We start from the raw sequence: 23,146 nt of genomic DNA, 5'->3' as shown, positions 1-23,146 counted from the left end.
GGAGCGGCGCTTATGTTCTCTTCACCTAGAGGCTGTTGCTGTCGTGTTGTCGTGCTAGAGAGGATTCGGTCAGTGTGCTATTGGCTGATGTCTTTTTCACAGCTCTCTCTGCTCTAATGTTCCCGACTGGCAAGCTGGCGTTTGACTTTATGCTGGAACAGTTTGGTGCTTCCTTTAGAAGACTGAGCTGTAATGAAAATGTATGGCCACCAAGAAGAGATTCTTTGATTATTATTGCTTCTACTGACTGACACTTAGCAAGGGCAGTCTTGATAGTAACTGGCAATACACTATATTTTCTGATGAATTGGTACTTTCTTCATTGCAGTACAGACTGATACAAGTAATCAGTGCATCAGGAGTAATGTGACAGTCTCATCAGTATGAGAAGAATACATTGAGAGCGTGATTCGTTTCTTGTAGTGCCAGCCTATTACAGATATACGATAGTGCAGGGATAGTATTCAGAACAGAAAAAATTGCTCGATCTCTTGGGCAAGGACACCTTCCTGGGTGCATTTTCCACCATGCACTATGCAGTGTCACTTTCTGTGCCGATGATGACCATAGACTTCTTTGCACCTCATATCCAGCACGGTAGCCGCCATGTACCCTGTTGGTTGTAGCCCCTGACAACACAGGGATCACTCTGTTGATGCCTGCGCCGTTAACTCCCCACGAATGGCAAGGAGTAGATGCCCGTCACCCTGGGGCATCGGGACTCCCAGCAATGGCCATCCTGCCAGGTGGCCTTTGCTGCGGCTGGGTGGCACCCATGGGGAGGGCCCCTGGTCAGATTGGGTGGCATCAGGGCAGATAACATGCCATGAAGTGTATTACGTCATCTCTTGCTGGTGACCAGCGGTCTCTAAGTGAGCAAAGTCTAACTTCAGTGCTAAGAAATATGACCCCAAGTCATTCCCCTCCCTGGGCCACACCATGGGAGGAACGCCAGGCTAAGGATGGCAGTGAAGCTTATTCGCCCCGGTACCTCGTATGTACGATAGTTGATGGGGAATCTTTCATGTTCATGAAGCCTTAGTTTTTTGTGAAGCATTTGGAGGACAAGTTTGGGGAGGTGGAGGACTTGTTCAAAATGCGCTCTGGCTCAGTTTTGATAAAAACAGCATCCTCTGTCCAGTCACGCGCATTACTCTCTTGTGGCAAATTGGGGGATGTTTCTGTTACCATCACCCCGCATAAGAGCTTAAATATGGTCCAGGGTATTATATTCCACAGGCACCATCTTTTGCAGTCTGATGACAAGGTGTGCACCAATTTAGAGCGGTGAGGTGTTCATTTCGTCCTGCGCATCCATCGGGGTCTGAGGGATGAGCAGGTTGCCACCAGTGCCTTCGAGGGTGACACACAGCCCGAGAAGGTCAAGGTGGTGGTCTACTGCTATCCCTCCCCCGATGCAATGCTTTAAGTGCTGGAAGTTCAGTCATATGTCTTCCCGCTGTACTTTCAGCCCTAACTGTCGAGATTGTGGACATCCATCACATCCCAATACTCCATGTGCCCCGCCTCCCATCTGTATCAACTGTGGAGAGCATCATTCACCTTGCTCGCCAGACTGCAGGATTTTACAGAAAGAGGGGGGGAAATCATGGAATATAAGATCGTGGACTGACTGACCTACACTGAGGCTAAAAGAAAATATGTGCGCCTACGTCCTGTGGCTATGACCACCCCATAAGCCACCACTGCGAGAACTGTTGTAGCCCCATCAGTTCCACGAATTCCAGTCGGCTCTCAGAGCCAGAAGGCTACACCTGCACCACCTACCTCGGGAGCAACACCCCCCCAACCATTGGGGATTTCAGTCCCCACTTGTGAGCCAGAGAAGTGTAACGCTTCTTCGGCTCCTCTCGCTAGGAAGGAGTCCCTTGGGTCACTCCCTTCCCAGGTTTCTTCTAGTGGGAAAGATGACACCTGCCAGTGGCTGAAGAGCCCAAAAGCAGCTGGTTGTAAGGCTTCACACTTATTCTCAGTCCCACGGACTGATTCAGTGAAGTCCTCCCAGCCAAGGAAACCCAAGGAACAGTGCGAGAAATCGAAAAAGAAGACCCCCTAAGAACAAGGAACTTGTGGTGGCTTCCACACCACTGCTACCTACACACTCTGCATCTGAGAGGATGGGGTGGAGATTCTGGTGTCCGCTGAGGACCTGTATCTCGCCAGACCCTCAGACACAATGGAAATAGACTGCTCAGGCAAAAAGTTGGTGGCAGCAGGTGACCCTCATTGAATGTTACATGCCTTCCCAGTCTCACGATGATGTCATCCTCCAGTGGATTTGCGGCAGTTTTTTCCACCACCTGGCTGAGCTACGGCAGTTGTTAAGCTTTACACCTGCTTTCTGCATTGTCCTCCAGGAAACCTGGTTCCCGGCCCTGCGGACCCCTGCCCTCGGCAGCTAAAAGGGATATTACAGGAGCTATAGCGACTATAATTGAGTGTCAGGTGGAGTTTGCGTTTATGTCCTAAACTCAGTATGTAGTGAAACTTTGTCCTTTCAAACCCCTTTTGAAGCTGTGGCTGTCAGAATATGGACGGTGAAGGAAATAACTGTCTGCAGTGTGTATCTTCATCCAGATGGTGCAGTACCCCTGAACGTATTAGCTGCACTTATTGACTGACTCCCTAAACCTTTCCTACTTTTGGGGGATTTTAACACCCATAACTCTATTGTGGGGTGAACTGTGCTTACTGGCCGAGGCAGAAGTGTCGAAACTTCACTGTCTCAGTTCGAACTCTGCCTCTTAAATACTGGGGCCGCCAGACATTTCAGTGTGGCTCGAGGTAGTTAGTCGGCCATTGATTTATCACTCTTTGCAGGTCAGGACTTCTCCCACGACGCAAACGCGATTGCTGAGCACTATGCTTGAGCCTCTGCGTCGGAGAAATACCCCCCCCCCCCCCCCCCCCCCAGCCTTTCGCACCCTCAAATGGCAGATGGAAAGGAAAGTCTTCTCGTTCAATACACACCACAGTGAACCCTATAATGCCCCATTTACAGAGTGGGAGCTCCTCAGCACACTTGCAGATTGCCCCGACACAGCTCCTGGGCTGGAGTGGATCTACAATCAGATGATGAAACACTTCTCATCTGACTATAAGTGACATCTCCTCGTAATCTTCAACCGGATCTGGTGTGATGGCGTCTTTGCCTCGCAATGGCGGGAGAGCACCATCATTCTGGTGCTCAAACGCGGTAGAAACCCGCTTGATGTGGATAGCTATTGGCCCATCAGCCTCACCAACGTTGTTTGTAAGCTGCTGGAATGTATGGTGTGTCGGCGGTTGGGTTGGGTCCTGGAGTCACGTGGTCTACTGGCTCCATGTCAGGGCGGCTTCCGCCAGCGGCGCTCTATCACTGATAATCTTGTGCACCTCGAGTCTGCCATTCTAACAGCCTTTTCCAAAGGCAAACACCTTGTTGCCCCCCCCCCCCCTCCTCCCTCTACACAAAGCATTATGACACCACCTGGCGACATCATATCCTTGCCGCATTATATGGGTGGGGTCTCCGAGGCCCGCTCCCGATTTTTATCCAGAATTTACTGTCGTTCTGTACTTTCCATTACCAAATTCGTGCCTCCCCATATCCAGGATAATGGTGTCCCACAGGGCTCTTTATTGAGGGTGTTGCTATTTTTAGTTGCCATTAATGGTCTAGCAGCAGCTGTAGGGCCGTCTGTCTCATCCTCTCTGTATGCAGATGACTTTTGCATTTCGTACTGCTCCACCAGTACTGGTGTTGCTGAGCGGTGCCTACAGGCAGCCATCCACAAAGCGTAGTCATGGGAGTCTGGTTTATGGTTCGGCAGCACCCTCAGTGTTGTGTGTACTCAACCCAGTGCACCACTGTGGCATTTGCCTAGCGACGGGAGCTTTTAGAACAAGTCCGGTGACCAGTATCCTGGTGAAGGCCAGAGTCCTTCCATTGCAGTCCGAATGTGCACAACTGCTCACCAGTTACTTTGCACACATTCGTAGTTCTCCTGAGCATCCAAATTACTGTCTCCTTTTTCCACCTGTGGCAGTTCATCTACCGCAACGGCGGCCCAGGTATGAGCTAACGATTGCAGTTCGCCTGCGACCCCTTCTGTCTGAGCTGGAGTCCCCTTTACCACCTCCCATTGAGGTCCGGTCCACATACACCTCCATGGTGTACACCTAGGCTGCAGATTTGTCTGGACCTTTAACATGACCCTAAGGACTTAGTTACTCGTGCCACTCTCTGCCGTCATTTCCTCTCAATTCTTGCCGTGTTCCGGGGCTCTGAATTGGTTTACACCAACAGCTCAATGGCTGATGGTCATGTTGGCTTCGCCTACATCCACAGAGGCCATTTTGAACATCATTTCTTGCCTGATGGCTGCAGTGTATTCACTGCAGAGCTGGTGGCCATCTCTTGTGCACTTCAGTATATCCGTTCATGCTCCGGGGAATCGTTTCTTCTGTGTACTGACTCCTCGAGCAGCCTACAAGCTATCGGTAGCATCCATCCAAGAGTCCAACTATGCCCTGGATCGGTCCTGTCATTCAGTGGTGTTTGTGTGGACCCCAGGACAAGTCGGCATCCCAGGCAACCAACTTGCTGACAGGCTGACCAAACAGGCTATGCGGAAACCGCTTGTGGGGATGGGCATCTCTGAACCTGACCTGTGTTCTGACTTGCGCTGTAGGGTTTTTCGGTTTTGGGAACCGGAATGGCCTAACAGTACACACAACAAACTGCGTGTCATTAAGGAGACTATGAATGTGTGGAAGACTTCCATGCGGGCCTCTCGTAGGGAATCAGTTGTCCTCTGCCGGCTCCACATTGGCCACGCTTGGGTGACCCACGGTTACATCCTGTGCCATGAAGACCTGCCTGAGTGTTGGTGCAGCGCCCGGTTGACAGTGGCCCGTATTCTGGTGCACTGTCCCACTTTAACTGCCCAGCGACGGAATCTTGGGTTACCGGATTCATTGCCGCTAATTTTATCTGACAGCGCCTCATCGGCTGATTTAGTTTTATGTTTTATTCATGAGGGTGGGTTTTATCATTTGATCTAAGTTTTAGCACATGTCCTTTGTCCCTCTTTGTCCCCACCCTAGTGTTTTTAGGGTGGAGGTTTTAATGTGTTGGAGAGTGGCTGGTTTCTCCTTTTTTTTATTCTCATGGTCAGCCAGCCATGGTAATCTGCTTTGTTGTTTCAATCTCTTCGTCCCATTTCTTGCATTTCTGTGGTTTTGTTGTTCCCTTATGTCCATTTACATGTTTGTTGCTCTTCATCGTTCTTGTGATTTTTCTTTTCATTCCATTTTGTGTTGTCAGTCTCATTTGTTTTATTCTCAGACTTGTGACATTGTTTTATTTGGAAGAGTGGGCTGATGACCTCGTAGTTTGGTCCCTTTCCCCCTCTTTTAATCCAACCAACAAACCACCTGCAATTGCATTTTCAGCCACATGAAATGGAAAATGTGCTTTATTAGAGCTTCACAGTTGTAGATGATGTTGCAAAATCAGCTTAGTAAAAAAATTAGTGCAATTCATGCATGTATTAACGAGATCAGCTGACTTTCAAATTTTCTATTTTTTTAATGTGAGATCGCGTGGGTCAGATTTGTATGCCTATTCAAAAGTCTAGAGTCTAATATTTTCTTACATAATCTTAAAATGATTGTATCAAAACTAGGGTGTATCATGATATATTATGTATTTTCAAACATTTCCAAGTACTGAGAAAAATTCATACTATGATGTCAGTTGTAAACATCAGTTGTGCTTTAGAAACTTCTGGCAACATAACTCTCATTCAAAGACAATCATTGCCTGATTTTATCGTGTTGTAATGTTGCACAAATGCAACATCAGAAGTAACACCAACCAAGTTTTATTCTGCTTCCACGCGAAGAGACCCACAGTGACACTGGATGAAGTATAGAACAATACAAAGTCTCTTAAATATGGAACACATCAATGTACGGTCTCATTGGTGAGCATACAATAAGCAAGTAAACGTAAGTGAGGCTGAGGACCTGGCGCACCTTGTCCAGGTTGCGAGCCGACCTCTCTAGTCCAGATATGCACACACTTTTATAGTATGCTGTTTGATTATGCAGGCTTACACTACATGGTGATAATACTCAGTGTTCTCTGAGGAGATGTCCGTGTCTTCATGGGTAGGTGACCACTGTTGGAGCAGGTGTTGTGTTGTCACAGGAGAATACGGACTGAAATGGCTCGGGTGTTGACAGATGCGGCTACCACTCCCCTGCATGTGGCCGCGAAGGAAGCACTGGTAATGATGATAGTGTATCCATGTCCACATCCCAGCAGGCACTCACCGATGGAGGCAGCATAGAAGATGGCGGCAGCGGAAATGGATGCAGCCCAGTGCTGATTGCTCTGCCTGGTAGTGGTGGCATCCAGAGCGAAGATGGCACCAGAGCTGGAGGAAGCGTAGACTGCGCCGCAGGTTCTGGGACACGCAGATGGTGGAGGTGGCTGTGGTGACTGTGGGCACTTTGATGTGCAGTCGGTCACAGAGGGGCGGAGCTGGTTGTAGTGTCTTTGCACCAAGCCATTGGAGGTACACATGATGCAGAGGTGGCGACCTTGGCAGCATGGACAACTGCTGGTATCCACTTAGGGTGCCAGCCAATCCTGTGGGCTCAGACAGCGGAGCCCGGATGTAATCGCTGCAAGGCAGGTGCCGGTGGGTGTCCAGGAGTCGGCCGGAGTAGATGAAGCAGTGTATGGGGCTAGTGCCGTGAAGCAGCTTCACTGGGTGAAACTATATAAATTCAAAAACCTATCAAGGGCTTACTTGCGGGAAGATTGAGTGACATATATTTTCATCTGAGTTGTGAATGCAGGGACCAGTCACTGTGCCACTCCATTGGACTAGGATGCAAGAGAAGGTCCATAACATGCCAGATGCCACTTTTTTACAAAATTCTTCAAAATCTTGACACAAACTGTGGACCATTGTTCGTCATGAGCACATGTATGGCAGTCCTTGTAAGGAAAGGATCTTTGAGAGGGCCGTGAGTGTAGTTGCCATGGACGTGGATGGAAAGCGAACTACATAAGGAAAGTTTAAGAAAGCCTCAACTCCTACAAGCCAAAACGAGTTAAGGAACGGACCCATAAAATCAGCATGAATACATTCCCATTACTGCAGGGCGGAGGGCAATGGGGAAAGGGAGACCCGTTGTGCCACTTCATTGGTGGCATACTGCGGGCAGCCTGTCACAACACATGTGGTGATCTCATTGTCAATACCTAGCCAAAACGCATTTTGGTGGGCCAGCAATTTTGTATGTGAAACACCCCAATGGTTCAGATGGAGAAGGCACACGGCGCTCCACTACAGTGTGGACAGGCTCACAACCCTGGGTGCCAACTCTTCAGTAGTCAACTATAATACTTTATCAAGAACAGAGTGTCGATGGTGGAGAGCATAATAATTATGCAAAGGATCTGACACCCGGCCCAGTGGTTTATCTGGCCAGTCGTGGTGGACAAATTGAACAACCTGACATAATACAGGATCGGCTGTGACAGCCACTGAAATCGGAGAACTGGTAATGGGAATACTATCCACAAATCCACAATGTTTTGGGCTTTCTTTTTTTTAAAAAAAAGGTTCATCCTGATCAAATGCTGGATGGAGGCCAATCTGCATTCAAGAAAGAGCATCCACTTTAGTGTATTGTGCTGTGGGGCGGAAATGAATTTCATAGTTATAGCATGACAAAAACAGAACCTAGCATTGGAGAGGATGGGCTGCTTTTTCCAGTAAAGATGCTGAAGAATAGAAAAGAGAAACCAGAAGTTTATGATCAGTAATCAAATGAAACTTACAATTGTATAAATAAACATGAAATTTTTCGAGAGCGTGCTCAATAGCTAGGGTATCTTTTTGTATCTGTGAGTAGCACTGTTGTGCCTGATTCAGAATTTTGGAAGTGTACACAATAAAGCGTTCAGAACCATCTGCTTATTTGTGCGCGAGAATGGCCCAAAGACGATACTGGTAGGCGTCTATGGTCAAAACAAGATGTTGGCCTGGTTGGAAGATAACCAAGACATATGATGAGTGTAATTTTGACTACATTAGGGCAAAAGTGCTGTCACAGGTGGGTGACCCATGAAAAGAGACATCTTTACGTAAGAGAGCATCAAGTGGCTTGGCCAATGTGCCTGCACCAGGAATAAATTTATGGTAGTATGCAATCGTTCCAGAAGTTTGCAGCTCTTTACATTGGTAGGATGTGGCAAAGCTGTAATGGCATCGACATTCAAATCGGCAGCCTGTGGCACGATGTTCAAGGCACGAAGGTTCTGTAAATGATCATCTCTTGAGGAACTTTAGATCACAATATCATCCACATAGTTAATGCACCATGGCACAGAGGTCGTGAGTAGCTCCAATAATCATTGGAAAATTTCAGGGGTGCAAGCCACGCTGAACGGCAGGTGCTGGTATTTATATAACTTGAAGGAGGTGAGCACTACTAGGTCACATGTGGAATCCCCCAGAAGCAGTTATAAATAGGCTTCTAACTAGTCTGTTTTGGAGAAATAATCACCCCTGGAAAGCCATTTAAGAGTTCATCTGGATGAAATAAGGGATAGATATCAATAATAGGCTGTAAATTTACAGACGCTTTAAAATGACCACAGATCTGAAGGCTATTGTTAGCTAGGTTTTTTTAAATTAATTAATTAATTTATTTATTTTTTATTATGGTTACCAGTGGAGTAGGCTGTGCACTACAGGAGACAGGAGTTATAACACCCAAAGACGTAAGTCAGTCTAATTCTAATCTGATTTGATCCTGTAAAGATACTGGGACTTGGCAGGCATGAATAAAACAGGAGCACACTGTCGGTTTCATTGTGATGTGGTCCTTGAACTCGGTAGCACACCCTAAACTATCTGAAAACAGAGAGAATATTCCTGGCAGAGCAAATCCAGTTATTGGTGCACAACTTGAGCCAATATCAGATGCACTTTGTCAGAAATAGAGAACCCAAAAATTTTGAAGGTGTCTAACCCAGATAAGTTTTCAGTGTCGGTGTCATCCCCTACTAAAGGTCAAAGGCCGAACAACTGCTTTGTACACTGCTGTCCCAATATGGCTCTTGATTATTTGTTGTAACTTTCCAACTGACAAGATATAGCACAACACCAGTGATCCAAGACCCACATAGGTTTTGGAATTTAACAAAGTCACTTCTGCACCTGTGTCCACTTGCATTTTTAACATCTTGTCCATCACATGTACTTCATTGTAGAGTTTGTTTGGGACTGCCATCACTTGGGGAACACTGTTCATACCCCTGTTCATATCTGGTGAAGGAGGTTGGGAGTTGCACACAGACAAAATATATCCCCCACCCCTTTTTTCCCCACAATGGTTGCATGTCACCCAATGCTTTGGGCACAGAGTCCATTCATGTTTAAGAAAACAATAAGGCCACGATGAAAGAGGAGCACGTGGCTGTGATTGTGGCTGCTGCTGCTTAGTATGGTGTCGCTCCATGTGTCATGGAGGCCGCAGTTGCATGGCCATGACGTCACCTTCACCTGTGAGCTAACTGATGGTGGCTGAGGAGGAGAGGAAGCAATGGTCAGTGTTTCACACTATGCTTCCATCTGATTTCCTGCTGCCCTAGATACCTTCAAAGGCTGTGCAATTTTCAGAACATCTGTGAGAGAGGGACCTTCACACATTTGCAATGATAATTAGAGAGCAAATGACACATTTCATCAGAAAAGGTCTGGCAGGTTCCTGAAGATAAGTTAGCAACATGAAAGGTGATAAAAATGAGGAGAAGTCTACGACAAAAATAAAGCCTTGCACAAATTGGGGTTGGCAACTCCAAAAGTTTGAAAACATTGCCAAAGGCATTTTTCATGTGCGTCCCAATCTTCCGTAGAATCATACAGAGGAAATGGTGGGGGTTGCATCAACGACAGTGTAACCTGGTGCGTCAGCAAGGCTGCCAAATTATTTAGTGCTACAGAGAGAGCCTGCAACTGATCTGTGAGAGCTCGCTGTTGTTCAGCAAGAGATTGGAGAGCTTCTTCCATTGACAAGTTGGCTGTATACTGAACCAGAGAAATGAAACACACAGAGTAGAGTACTGCACTTTTCACCAAGTATGTTGTAACGTTGTACAGACGCAATGTCAGAAGTAATGCCAACCAAGTTTTATCCTGCTTTTATATGAAGAGATCCACAATAACACTGAATGAAGCATAGCACTGTACAAAGTAGAACTATAGTACACGTTAATATACAGTCTCGTAGGTGATCATACAAAAAGCAAGTTGTTATAAATGAGGTGCAGGGCCCGGTGTGCTGGGCTGATATTGGCCTGTTGTGCACATAGCACAGCACAGGCCGGATGTGGAAGCACTTGTATTGCACACTGTTTGATTACGCATGATCTCAATACAGTGTTACAACACATTGTATAATTACATGAAAAAATAAGTATGTTTTTGAAAATTTTTGGATGTGTGCAGTTATATATTTTTGAGTATTTTCGTAAGTTATGAGTGTTGCTTGAAACTTATTTTAGCAAATTGGCAGTTGTGATTTACAGAATTGTTCAGCCCAAATTCCAGTGTATATTGACATGAATAAATGTACAGTTTTCAGAATTTCACCAAGTTAAGAGTGTGGTACATAACTTATTTTGTAGTAACTGTGCCTATGCGATTCAATTACTATAACACTATTATAACTAACATACTGTGTTGCATTTAATTTTCTTTTTAGAAGGAGTTCATATTATCTGCATTTATTGTAAATTAATGCTATTTTCTAGTGACTGTAACCTCAAAAAAGTTTCAGGAATTAATAACTTTTATCCTAGGCTCTTTTTTTTTTCTTTTGTCCTGATAGACTCTCATAGACGTACTGATTTCTTCAGTTCTCAAAGAGAATTGGTAATACTTGTAGCTTAACAGATCTAGAGATTACAAGAGTGTTGCCAAGCTTATTTAAATAAAGTTACTTGTTTAGTGTTCCGTAAAAGGTTGCATCATCCACAAAGCAGCACCACTGTGAATGCTTTTGTTGAACACAGGGGAGTCAATTGACATTAATAAGCAGCTGGAAATTGCCATGGTTACTCAAATGATTGGAAGATGCTGTAAACAGATGTGCTGGGAGAGCTCCAAGAGTTGTGTACCGGATATACCAAAGACATCTTAATTATTATCCTATTCTGTATATCCTGTTGCTCTACAGGAAGTACAGGATCTATCGCTTGGTGACCATTCGATTGAGTGGCTTGTTAATGGTAGCACTTGGTACGCTGTACAAGAGAGACTGTCCCAAAGGAGAACTTTGAGATGCTATATCAATCCATCTAACCAACAAGTTTGATGTGCTATCTTTCACTGAAATTGAAACTGAGCCAGTGAGACTCAAGACTTACTTTACCTGTTGGGAAGCGTACTGTGTCCTGCGTCAGGAGGAAACAAATGCAAAAAGTTAGGGGGATCTGTTAATCATCAGCAGTTGAAACATATGGCATGTGGTGGTACCACTTAGGGAAATGGCAGCAGGGGATGGGAGGGAAGGAACACCAGCTGCACTCAGTGTTTATGCATGAGGCCTCATTCAATGTACTGAAGAGGCTGTTCTGACAGCCATTGGGGAAACAGGGTCCAGTCAAATACTGACTCGTGCGTGTTGGAACAAGTGATGCCTTTCATCTGGGCTCCAGGGTCATACTTGGATCATTCCAGCAACTGGCGGAGAAGGTTAAAGATACCAGTCTTGCACACAGAATTTTAAGGAAACTCACAATCTGCAGAATTTTCCCCAGAACTGACTGTGGCACCATAGTTTGTAGTCAAGAGACTTCAAAGGCTCTGTGATAAGTTTTTGTTTATTTACAGCATGCTGCATTACCAATTGTTGTCATATTACACATATGTAGTGTGTGTGTGTGTGTGTGTGTTTTTGGATGATGATGATGATGATGACGATGACGATGAAAGAAGGGAGAGCATGAAACCCGGTGTCGGCACATTGCCTGCTCCTTATGAATAGCACCTGGGGGTGCCGAGTTTAATGTCCCCATCCAACAGACAGATCATAGTCAACAGTGTGACTTGCCCTCGCTTCATGAGGCACTGTGGAGAGGTTTGGTATTTAAACCAGGACATTGGTGCAAAGTCTGGTGATTGTGAACTTCATACCACCACCTCTCCTCCCCTTGCCTACCAAATACTGGCAGTGAAAATTTTTTCAACCACCAGTATTTGAATCAGTTTACCCCCGGGTCGAGTGCTACAGGCGTGCGTTAATGATCTGAGCCACAGAGGTGGATTCTGTGATAAGTTGCACTGCAACTTTCTGAACTTGTGCCATAAGGTTGAGAACTGTAGGGTCCTCCTAAATTGGTCAGGTGTGCACTGCTGATCAGAGGCTGCCACTCAGTTAGCTTACTGTGTGTGGGGTACATGCAAGGGTTTTTTTATATTATATGACTCTCCGTCCGGTCCAGATAATGATAGCTGCAGGGGAGGTGGAAGTTTCAGTATAAAATTCAGAGATATCCCCCACAGGTGAGAGCATTAAAATCTTAGCAAAGCATTCATAAGAATACGCGAGTTTGAAGTGCTCCGAAAGAGCTGTGGAGTTAACATTGTATTGGGTACAGGAAGTTGGTTAAAATGCAAAATTGATAGCAGTGAGACATGTGGGGAGAACTGAAGTGTATTTTAAAAGGATTAGGCAAATGGAAAATAAATAGAATTGGTGTATTTGTCACAGTAGACAAGAAACTCAAATCCGCTGAGATAGAAATTGAAGGTGTATGTGAGATCGTTTGTGCAAGACTCGGGCATAAAAATAGAATTGAATCGACCAACAGACTTGCCTCAAGATGTAACCAAAAACTTTCAAGAAAACCTAAGTTCACTAGTGAGTAAGTTTCCCAATCATAGTGTCATCATTGGAGCGGAATTAAAGCATCCTCGATATTTTGGGAAAATTACTGTTTTGTAAGTTGTGTGTGTGATGAGGTCTCCTACTAAATAAATTCTCGGAGAACTACCTAGAACAGATTGTTTAGTAGAAGCCCACTGATAATGGAATACATGGGATCTAATAGCAATTAATAGACCTGACCTGATAGAGAATGTCCACATAGAAATGGGTATCATTGACTGTGAGGCAGTTAGCAACAGTGATTACCAAAGTATAAACAGCAGCTAAAACAGATAGAAGGATTTATATTTTCAGCTAACTAGATAAAGCAGCAGTAGGGTCATATCTCAATAAGGAACTCAAAACGTTATGCTGTCGAGAGGAGTGGTATACAGTCACTGTAAAGGTACCTTTAAAGAAGGAGAAACTGCTGCATAATAAGTGAAACACAAAGTGTCGGGGTATAGGTAGATAGATTGAATGAAATGCATTCGGCTGTTAAAAGGGTGATGTCTGAAGCCTTCAGTGACTAACATAGCAGAATATTATCGAACAATGTCTCACAATACCCAAGGAAACTTTCGTAGTCTGTGACAGCCAGCTGCATGGAGTGGCCGCGTGGTTAGAGGCGCCATGTCATGGACTCGTGGACTGTGCTGCCCCTTCCACCTGAGGTTCGAGTTCTACCTCGGGCATGGGTGTGTGTGGTGTTCTTTGTGTCAGTTAGGTTAAGTTAGTTTAAGTAGTGTCTAAGTCTAAGGACTGATGACATCAGTGGTTTGCTCCCTCAGGAATTCACACACATTTGAACATTTTTTGTAACAGCCTATAGTATCCCAAACTTAGTGTCCAGACACTCATAATGAGACCAGAACTGAAATTGAGGATAGCAAGGCAAAAGCAGAAATTCTGAAGGAAACAAAAATATAAAGAAAATCAAAGGAGATTACTGCAGTTTAACTCTTGCACCACTGGAAATATGAGTGATATACATGATCTCTCTTCTAACAGTAATCAGACACATTTTCTCTAGTATTTCAGCAGATATTTGCAAATTCGTTTTTGCAGTGTGTAGGTGTTGACAGCACAAACAAATATTGCCCATCACATCTTCCATGCGATGCCCACTGTTGACACACGGGACTCGCATTTGGGAGGACGACGGTTCAATCCTGCATCCGGCCATCCTGATTTAGGTTTTCCGTGGTTTCCCTAAATTACTTCAGGCAAATGCTGAGATGGTTCCTTTGAAAGGGCATGGCCGACTTTCTTCTCCATCCTTCCCTAACCTAATGGGACCGATGATCTCTCTGTTTGGTCTCCTTCCCCAAAACCAACCAACCAACCCAGTGTTGATGGAACACATTGGTTTGTTTCCTCTTACAAACAAAATTATTTTCAAAGTGTAATTTTACATTCCCATTCAATTGATTGGTCCCACATTTGTCTAGTGCAATATTTGTTTTCACGATATGAATTAACAGGGACAATAAAATGCAAATAAGATGCAGTACTCCAGCAGCGACTGAGCCACACCGCTGCATGGTGGTAGCAGTCATTGCAGGTCAGATTGATGCTGTCGCTGCTGGAGTACTAGTTATTATTTGTGTTTTACTGTCCCTTTCAGTAGGTATTGGTAAAAGGAAAATTGCATACGGCAAATTGGGACCGCTATATCGAATGGGCGCTTAACATTCTGCTTTAAAAATAATTTTGTTTGTAATGAGGAACAAACCGATGCCTTCTGTCTACATCGTGCGTTGCATGAAAGATCTGATGAGCAATATTTGAGCCAACTCCAGCTACACATTGCAAAAACAAAATCATAAATATCTGCTGAAACGCTAGAGAAAAAGTGCCTTATGGCTCTTACAAGAGAAGATATTAGTGTCAGGGTTGTTAAGAAACATCTGATATCACTAACATGAAATAGAGCTCCGGGGCCTGGTGGCATTCCTATCAGGTTCTGTACTGAATTTGTGTACAAGAACGGTAGCGGAAGTGATTCACAAAACAACTGTCCAATATCCTTGACAACAGTTATTTGTGTAATGTTAGAATATATTCTGAACTCGAACATAATGAGGTATCTTGAACTGACTGTTCTTCTCCATGCCAATCAGCATGGATTCCGATAACATTGATCATGTGAAACCCATCTTGCATTTTTCTCACACGACATCCTGAAAGCCGTCACTCAGGGCTGTCGAGTAAATGCAGTATTTCTTGATTTCCGAAAAGCATTTGACTCAGTATCACATTTATGCTTTTTATCGTAAGTATGGTCATAAGGTGTATAAAGTTAAATTTGTGATGGGATTAAGAATTTTTTAGTACAGAGGGTGCAGCAAGTTATCTTGGATGGAGAGTCATTGCCAGTTGTAGAAACAACTTTTTGTGTGCCCAGCGATGTGTGTTGGGAGACTTGCTGTTCGTGGTTGTATGTTAATGACTTTGCGGATAACATTAATAGTAACCCCAGACTTTTCGCAGATGATGCAGTTATCTATAATCAAGTACTATCTGAAAATAGCTGCATAAATATTCAGTCAGATCTTAATAAGATTTTATAGTGGTATGAAGATTGGCAACTTGCTTTAAATGTTCAAAAATGTAAAATAATGCACTTTAGAAATTTAGTGTCCTCTGACTACAGTATCAACAAGTCACAGCTGGAATAGGTCAGCTTATGTAAATACCTGGCTGTAACACGTTTTAGGGATATGAAGTGGAATAATCACGTAGGCTCAGTTGTAGGTAAAGCAAATGGCAGACTTCAGTTTATTGGTAGAATAAGAAGACTCCAGGAATATACAAACCCCCTGTGCATTGCTCCCATAGGGATAATAAGGACAAGCTTAGCTTAATTACAGCACACACAATGACTTTTAAACAGTCATTCTTCTGCTGTGTCAATGTGAATGAAGTGGGAAGAAGCCCTAATAACTGGTACAGTGAGAAGTGTTCTCTGCCATGCACTTCACAATGTTTTGCAGAGTATGAATTAGATGTAAACACAACAGTGTGATTATGTCGACCGAAAAACGCAAGAGAGAAACAAACAGGCAATTTGTCACATTACAGGATATTTGCTTACTTTTGAGAACTTTCCTTATTCCAGATAAGGTTCAAGCTTGTTTCCAGAGTATTTAATCACCAATTCTAGTTTCTAGTTTCCTTGGTTAAAAATTTGAAATATATTCTGGGATGATTCCTTTGAAAAGGGTATGGCTGATAGCCCAGTTTTAATGACATCATCATTGGAACACTGGAACTTTTCTCTGTGCCAAATATACAAATTTGGGTAGCAGTGTGTTTTCAAATGATAGATTTGTACCCAGTGGTTAACTTCCGTTACTTGGTAACTTTTAACAGTAAATTACTGTTGTTCAGTAAGCATTAGAACACATGAAGTTTCCCATTATTTATCTTGAAATATCTTTTGTTGCAGTGTTGTTTGAGAATTTGAAGTTATTCATTTAAAAAATGCCACGACGGAAAAGGAGACAAAAACGCAAACCTGGTAAAGATAAAGATAAAGACAAAGATAAAGAGGAGGCAAACATTGTGGATGATGAGAACGCGGATTACTTTGGGGACGTAGATGCAGAGGTGGATGAGGATACGAGGGGACCTGACTGCGCACGGTTCAGTGAAGAACTGAAGAAAAAGTTAGCTAAAAGGAAGCGCCTCAAGGAGTTAAAGGAGGTGTTCAAAGCTTCTAAAAGGTTAGAGGCGAAAGATCACGGGACCGATGTTTGGTATGTATCAAATCAAATTTCTATATAATTTTTGAAAAGTATACTGCTTGGCAGTTGATAAACAACATTCATATAGTGTATTAAAAATATGATCACTGTAGTGTTTGGTCTGTCAAAACATCTGCAGAGTATGTGTACTGTTTTTACATGAACTCTCCACCATAGATGGAAACAGGACAACAAAAAAATGTAAGCTGCAGTTGCAGCAGTACCATGTGGAAGCAAAATATGTCATTGCTTCACACAAGTAAGGATTGTGCCCACCATGAACTATGATGCAAAATCTACATCTTTTTTGGAACATTTTCATGGGGCTGTTGAATAGTTCTGTAGTTTGGGTGTCCACTTCCTCTAACAACAAATCTTTTGAAGGTGTTTCATTGGGCCAGAGAATGTACAGCTCCATGCATTGAGTGGGACCTTTACCATGAGATGAGATCAACAGCTTAATACATAAGCATTGCAAGAGTGACATATTAAATATGCCCCAACATGTTTCAGACATTACAATCACCATGCTCAACAGCTAAAGGTCCATTCAGACTACTATTACAGTTGATAGTGAAAAGGAAATGCCCTGCAATAAATGTATACTGCAGAGTGCATCTGTTGCTTTGCAGTTTTTACCAGTGCCATTATAATTGATTGTTAATTTTCAAGAGTACAACCAGACCACAGTTGCTTTACAGCAGCATAATTAAGTGGTTTGTGTCTTGTCATTGTATTCACCCATTATTCATTTCCGCATGTATACAGACTTATTGTGCTCTCCCTTCCCTGTGACTTGAAACTGGCACACACATTCTGTATTAAGTTCATATCCATTTGTTGCTACTCTCTCTCAGCAGATCAGGGCAGAATTAGTCTTGCTTGTGCCATCAGGGGAGAGAATGTGGTGAGAGGATGATAATTAGTCCAGTCTGTAATTATTCGCAGCGCTGACGTTCCAAGTATTCTGTGTGTGGCCTACACCTGTGGGGAAAGGTTCTGAAGTGGGAAAAACTCTGCTAGATGAACACAATATGCTAAAACATGAGTATGAGTAAAGAAAACAGTTCATCATGGAATAAAAAGGGAAATTCTGGTCAGCTGAAATGTGCAAAAACTGAAAGAGTGGCATTTGTTTTCCATTTTGCTACAGTCTTACTGCTGACAGATAAGTTAAAAAAGGACAGCTGTCTGCTTACAGTAATTTTTTCTTAGTGTTCTCTGTGAGCTATTTGTAAATTTCATTTTAGTCTTGGAGACACTGTCAGTGGGGAATGTATTCTACATTGCGTATGTTGGGGGGGGGGGGGGGGGGGTGTTTCAAAATATGCTGTCTGTTAACCCTCACAATACCAAGGGATAGGGGTACTCTGTGCCACCTTTCAAAAATATTATAATCTCACACACACACACACACACACACACACACACAAAAGTATGTGATTCTCGATGAGACCCTTGTTTACATTTAGTGATTTTTTTTTTCTGTTTCCTCTTCATTTACTGCTCTCATGTCAAATGAAAAGAAGATGGATTTCTGTGGCTGAGAGCTATCGAGTGAATTAAAACACATTCACATAATACGGAAGGCTAAAGTATGTTACTAGTTTCAGATTTTATTTTATTTTTATTTCCACCTTTCTGACAGTCAAGCATTAATCGCCTTGCAGAACAATAAAGTTATTTTTGTCGGTTTGCTGAAGAAAATTGGCTTTTATTAACCTTTCCTGCTGAGGCAGTAAATTTATTTGAAACGAAGTGTTTAATTCCACACTATTGGCTAGCTTCAACTGTTCATTGCATTTCAAGTGCACGTTTTCATCTTTTAGCACGTATGGGAGTATGCCATAATAAAAAACCAAATGTGAGATAATACAGTACTGGTACACTAAGAAAATTTACGTCCCGAAAACCACACCCAAAAGTTTAATATCAGGTCGAGGCCTACGTCATTGGGCGAACTATGCATTTTAGTATGGTTCACGAAATTCTGACGCTCTTGAAGTATCCTCTGATGTCTTGTTTCTTTTATGACATAATGTAAGTAAGAGCTTTTAATGTTTTACATGTACGAACATATGGGCTTCCTTTGTCACCGGAGCTGCACAAGCGCGGTGACGCCTCTTATCTGGCACTCTTTGGCAGCTGCTGAGATGAATCTAACAGGTCACAGGAAAATATTGCAAATTGTGGTTTGTAAAGCGTTATTTTCAAAGTAAATTTCCATTTACACAAAATGAATGATGTGTGAGAATGTACGATGAATTTCTTAAATCACAGAGTGTTTGCTCTTATTTAAAAATCAACTCTTTGATGACAAGCCATTTAAAAGAATTTCGGGCCCAGAAGATCAGAGATTTTTGGCGGTATTAAAAATGTTACTGGCTTATTTGTGTGATGTATATTAAAGTGTAATGTGTGCTAAACAGATCAGCATTATATGTGAAAGCTTAGCTTCTCTTGTACATTAATCTTAGAGACAGATATTATATGTGAAAGCTTTTCTTTTCATGTACCATCACTATGTGTATTAATTGAAACTATTAACTTTTCCTGTTAGTGGAATTCTAATTTATACTTTCATAATACGAAAATATGCAGCGTACATGTTGCTGCACATCAAAGATATTTCCAAAACATGTTTTTTCCCCCTGAGTTTTGTTTTCTAAAGTGCCAAGAAATTCTACGCTGCAGTATAAAACCATATCCATTCAAAGGATTGATAAGTTTTTACTGTTATGACGGAACGTATACCGTAACTTAACATGGAAAAAGTGTATTTTCACTCGGGAGAAAATGTATTTTTAACTGGGAGATCCAGGAAAAATCCGGGAATTTTGTTTCCTTGCCCGCATATACACCCTGTGTGATAACACTTTGAAGAACTGTTTCAGGTCAAGTTCATTAAGTGTAAAACTTGGTTAGAGATTTTTATATAGCTGTCCTGTTACAGGCATGTGAATATGTAGTCGAACAGGTACCATAGGTGAAATAGCAAAATCACATATGAACACACTAAAAATGAAAACCACATCCTTGTGTGACCAATAGTTAACAAAATCATTAATGAGAAAGCAGATCCCTTTATGTATCTGCTGACTTCAGCTACTTGATGCATGGTGCTGTGGTGTAGCCATTACAGAACTGACTAGTGAGATATTGAGAAATAGGAAATGCATGCAAAATTTGGCAAATAAATTGATGCTATATTCTCCACTGTCAGTGCACATAAACAATATAAACAAATCTACAAGGCATATTGAAATTGTAAGCTGAACTGTACCTTGAATACAAATCTTTTGACTTCTGTAGAGAACTCTGGAACATTCTGGAACACTTTCAGTGTAACATCGTGAAAGTCACATGTTACTGAAATTAATATTGTACCACAAATTAGGTACCTGACACTACACAAATGATTAAGATTACATAACTATACATAGCCGGACAATTAGAAGTGAGCATATTACAAAGTCCCCACCATGTGCAGCCAGAGCCTCAAAATGTTGTGATATGGGATCATAGGATCCCTGGCAATTCTCCCTTCTGTGATTGCCGGAGGATTGTGACAAGTGAGTTACCTGTCAGCTGTATCACAAATATGTTCAATGGGTGACGAGGGCGAAATTACAGATTCAGGAATTAGAGGTATCTTCTTTCTACGAAGAAGGCTCGCACATTACTCCCCACATGGAGCCTGACATGGTTCTGCTGAAATATAGCGTGTGAGAATGAGGTTCTATGTTCATGTGTTGTGAACATAGAGAAACGAACAGTTCATTATGGCCACTGAACCATGGTCCAACTTAGCTAATTTCCACATCATTGTCAGAGGTGAAAGGTAGGGGTGTGTGTGTGTGTGTGTGTGTGTGTGTGTGTGTGTGTGTGTATCAGAAAATGGTATATTTTATGAGTATAAGCAAATGGTGGTGTCATATTCAAACTTTCTGTTCCCCTTTGTTAACAGGAACAAACAAATGGCAAATATGCTATATTCTCAATTAAGATATGGTGGTGGGTCCACATTGGTGTTAAATTTCGTAAGTTTGAAATATGATATTCTGGAACAACACAGTTCAAGGAGAGTGCTGCTTTTGTAACACTTGATTTTGGCACAGTAGTGCACTTTTTCTTGTGCAGTGCATTTTCAATTGGAGTAAATGATGTGCAGCTGTTATAGCTCCTTAATCTCACTGAAACTGACAAATATCAATAATTCTGAAACATAGCTCACTTGTTACAGGTAATGCTGATACATTTTTGTTTTGTATGCATTCTCGAGTGTGGTTTCAACCATTCCACAACTCCGTATTTCTACAGTAAAATAGTAATATGCACAAAGAGCTATAAATATATTTCATTTGTTTCCCAGTCTCAAACTGGGCATCCCTTGTTTTTTTTTCATGTTTAATTTTCTGACATTCTGTTATATGGTGCTTTATGATAAATAAATGTGAAAATACAATTATTACATGCAGGCATGTTAATACTGTTATGTAGAATTTGATTTTCCTGTCAGAAAATGTGTTCTTTGTGTATCTCACACTGTTTATCTGTCATAGGTATCCGGCAAAAATCGTAGAATTTGACGATTCGGAGAATGAGGTTCTAATACACTTTGAGAATTGGTCTCAAAGGTATGATGAATGGATCCTCATTGACAGCCCAAGGCTTAGGCTGCTAGCAGAGGAGCCAGTTCAACCAGTGTAAGTTTATATGATGATATGTGTGAAGAGAAGTATAGATTCAGTTGTTGCTGGTAACAGGTATACTTAGGAGGAAGCAATATATTGAATGACTCTTCTAAGAATGTAAACTCTTGGAATTTTCACAGTAAACTACAGAGTGATGCAAAATGCCTCTCTTTCGGGTTCTGCCACTGGAGTTGGCTGAGCATCACAGTGATGCTTTCATGCTTGCTAGATGAAACTGTAATGAAGCACACTGTTCTTCTTTGGATTTTCTCTATCAGTCCTATTTGGTACAGATCCCAGACTGATGATCAGTATTCAGTTAGAGGGCAAATGAGTATTTTGTAAGTGATCTCCTTTGTAGATGGACTAAACTTCCTGATAATGCTTCTGACAGGTGTGCTTCCTATGACATGGCTGACCACTGCGCTTATTGCATTGTGAGTGCTGTTCATGCCAGATGCACTGACGAGCAGTTCCGTCGAAGTGGCTGTGGCTTACAGCTGATAGTACATAAGAAAAAATGAGTTTCCAATTTGCTCACTATAAGAAATACTGTGTGTAAATTAAGCAAAGGTACATCAGCTCCTGGAGCTAGTTTTTCGGTAGAGATTTTCATTTTCCTTTAACAAATTGAAAACCACTTCTTTCAGATTTGCGTGTTTTCTTCACTACGTGGGGTGAATCAAAAGTAATGTTCCATAGGGCAAATTCAGTATTAGTGTAGATAGCAAAAACTACAATGAGAGGAATAACCCACCATCATCTCACCGCCGAAATTATTAGTAGCGTGCAGTGCATGGTACCATGTGGCCAATTGTATCCGAGGCAGTTGATTACTAATCAATTATTAAAAAAGTGCAACAAGTTACCGCAGCTCTGTAGTGTAGTGACTTGTGCAGCAGTATACGTACACTAGGAGAAGATGGAAATGATTCTCATCCATGCTGCAGGCAGGAGTCAAGGGAAAGCAGCAGCAGAATACCACATGTGACATCCAAACCGACATATGCCTAATCACAGAATGATTGGCCATTTAATGGAATGGTTCAAGTCTACAGGTAGTGTTCACGACAAAAGATTTTCTGTACAGCCGCACACAACAACAGGGGATACACAATCAGCAGCATACTAGCTAATGCGATGGAGAGTCCAACTCAGTCAAAAAGGACGGTGTCACAGGAACGTGTCCTCAGCCAAGCCTCCGTTTACAGGATACTGTCCTCTAATCCATTCCATCCCTGTCGAATCTACTCTGTGCAAGAACTAAGCTGTGATAATACTGATAGGTGGGTGCAATTCTCTGAATGGTCTGAAGAAAGCAACACTCACCAGTGAAACCTTGAAGGTGACATTTTCTTCAGCAATGAAGCTAATTTCCATTTGAATGTGATGATGAATAGACATAATTCCGTCTGTCAAGCAAACAACAATCCACATCTCGCTGTTGAGGCATACACACAGTCTAATCCTAGGTTAAATGTGTGGTGTGGCATACATGGAGCTGTCCTCATTTGACCCATATTTTTTAACAGTACGATCTCTGCTGCATGCTACAAGACGATGTCTTGAGGAAACATAACTATGCTGTTTTGACGATCTGCCCCTCAAATGGTGATGCAGGTGTTTCTTCCAGCAGGACAATGCACCTCCACACTATGAACAAAATGTCCACAGACTCCTGGATGAGGTTCTTCCTGGGCGTTGGATTGGTAGAAGGGGTCCAGTGCAATGGACATCTAGGTC

The 23,146-nt window shown here is 42.6% G+C and overlaps 1 protein-coding gene across 1 annotated transcript in view; it reads left to right on the top strand.

Moving 5' to 3' along the window:
• LOC124721367 overlaps positions 1-23,146 on the top strand; it is a 289,081-nt gene that overhangs the window by 23,365 nt on the left and 242,570 nt on the right. Inside the window, exons 2-3 of the mRNA XM_047246301.1 lie at positions 16,412-16,721; positions 21,272-21,415. Of these exons, the coding sequence (XP_047102257.1) occupies positions 16,447-16,721; positions 21,272-21,415 (419 nt within the window). The 5' untranslated portion in view covers positions 16,412-16,446. The remainder of the gene's footprint in view (positions 1-16,411; positions 16,722-21,271; positions 21,416-23,146) is intronic.

This window comes from Schistocerca piceifrons, chromosome X, assembly GCF_021461385.2.
Source record: "Schistocerca piceifrons isolate TAMUIC-IGC-003096 chromosome X, iqSchPice1.1, whole genome shotgun sequence".
NCBI lineage: Eukaryota > Metazoa > Arthropoda > Insecta > Orthoptera > Acrididae > Schistocerca > Schistocerca piceifrons.
This window is presented reverse-complemented; position numbering and strand designations above follow the sequence as displayed.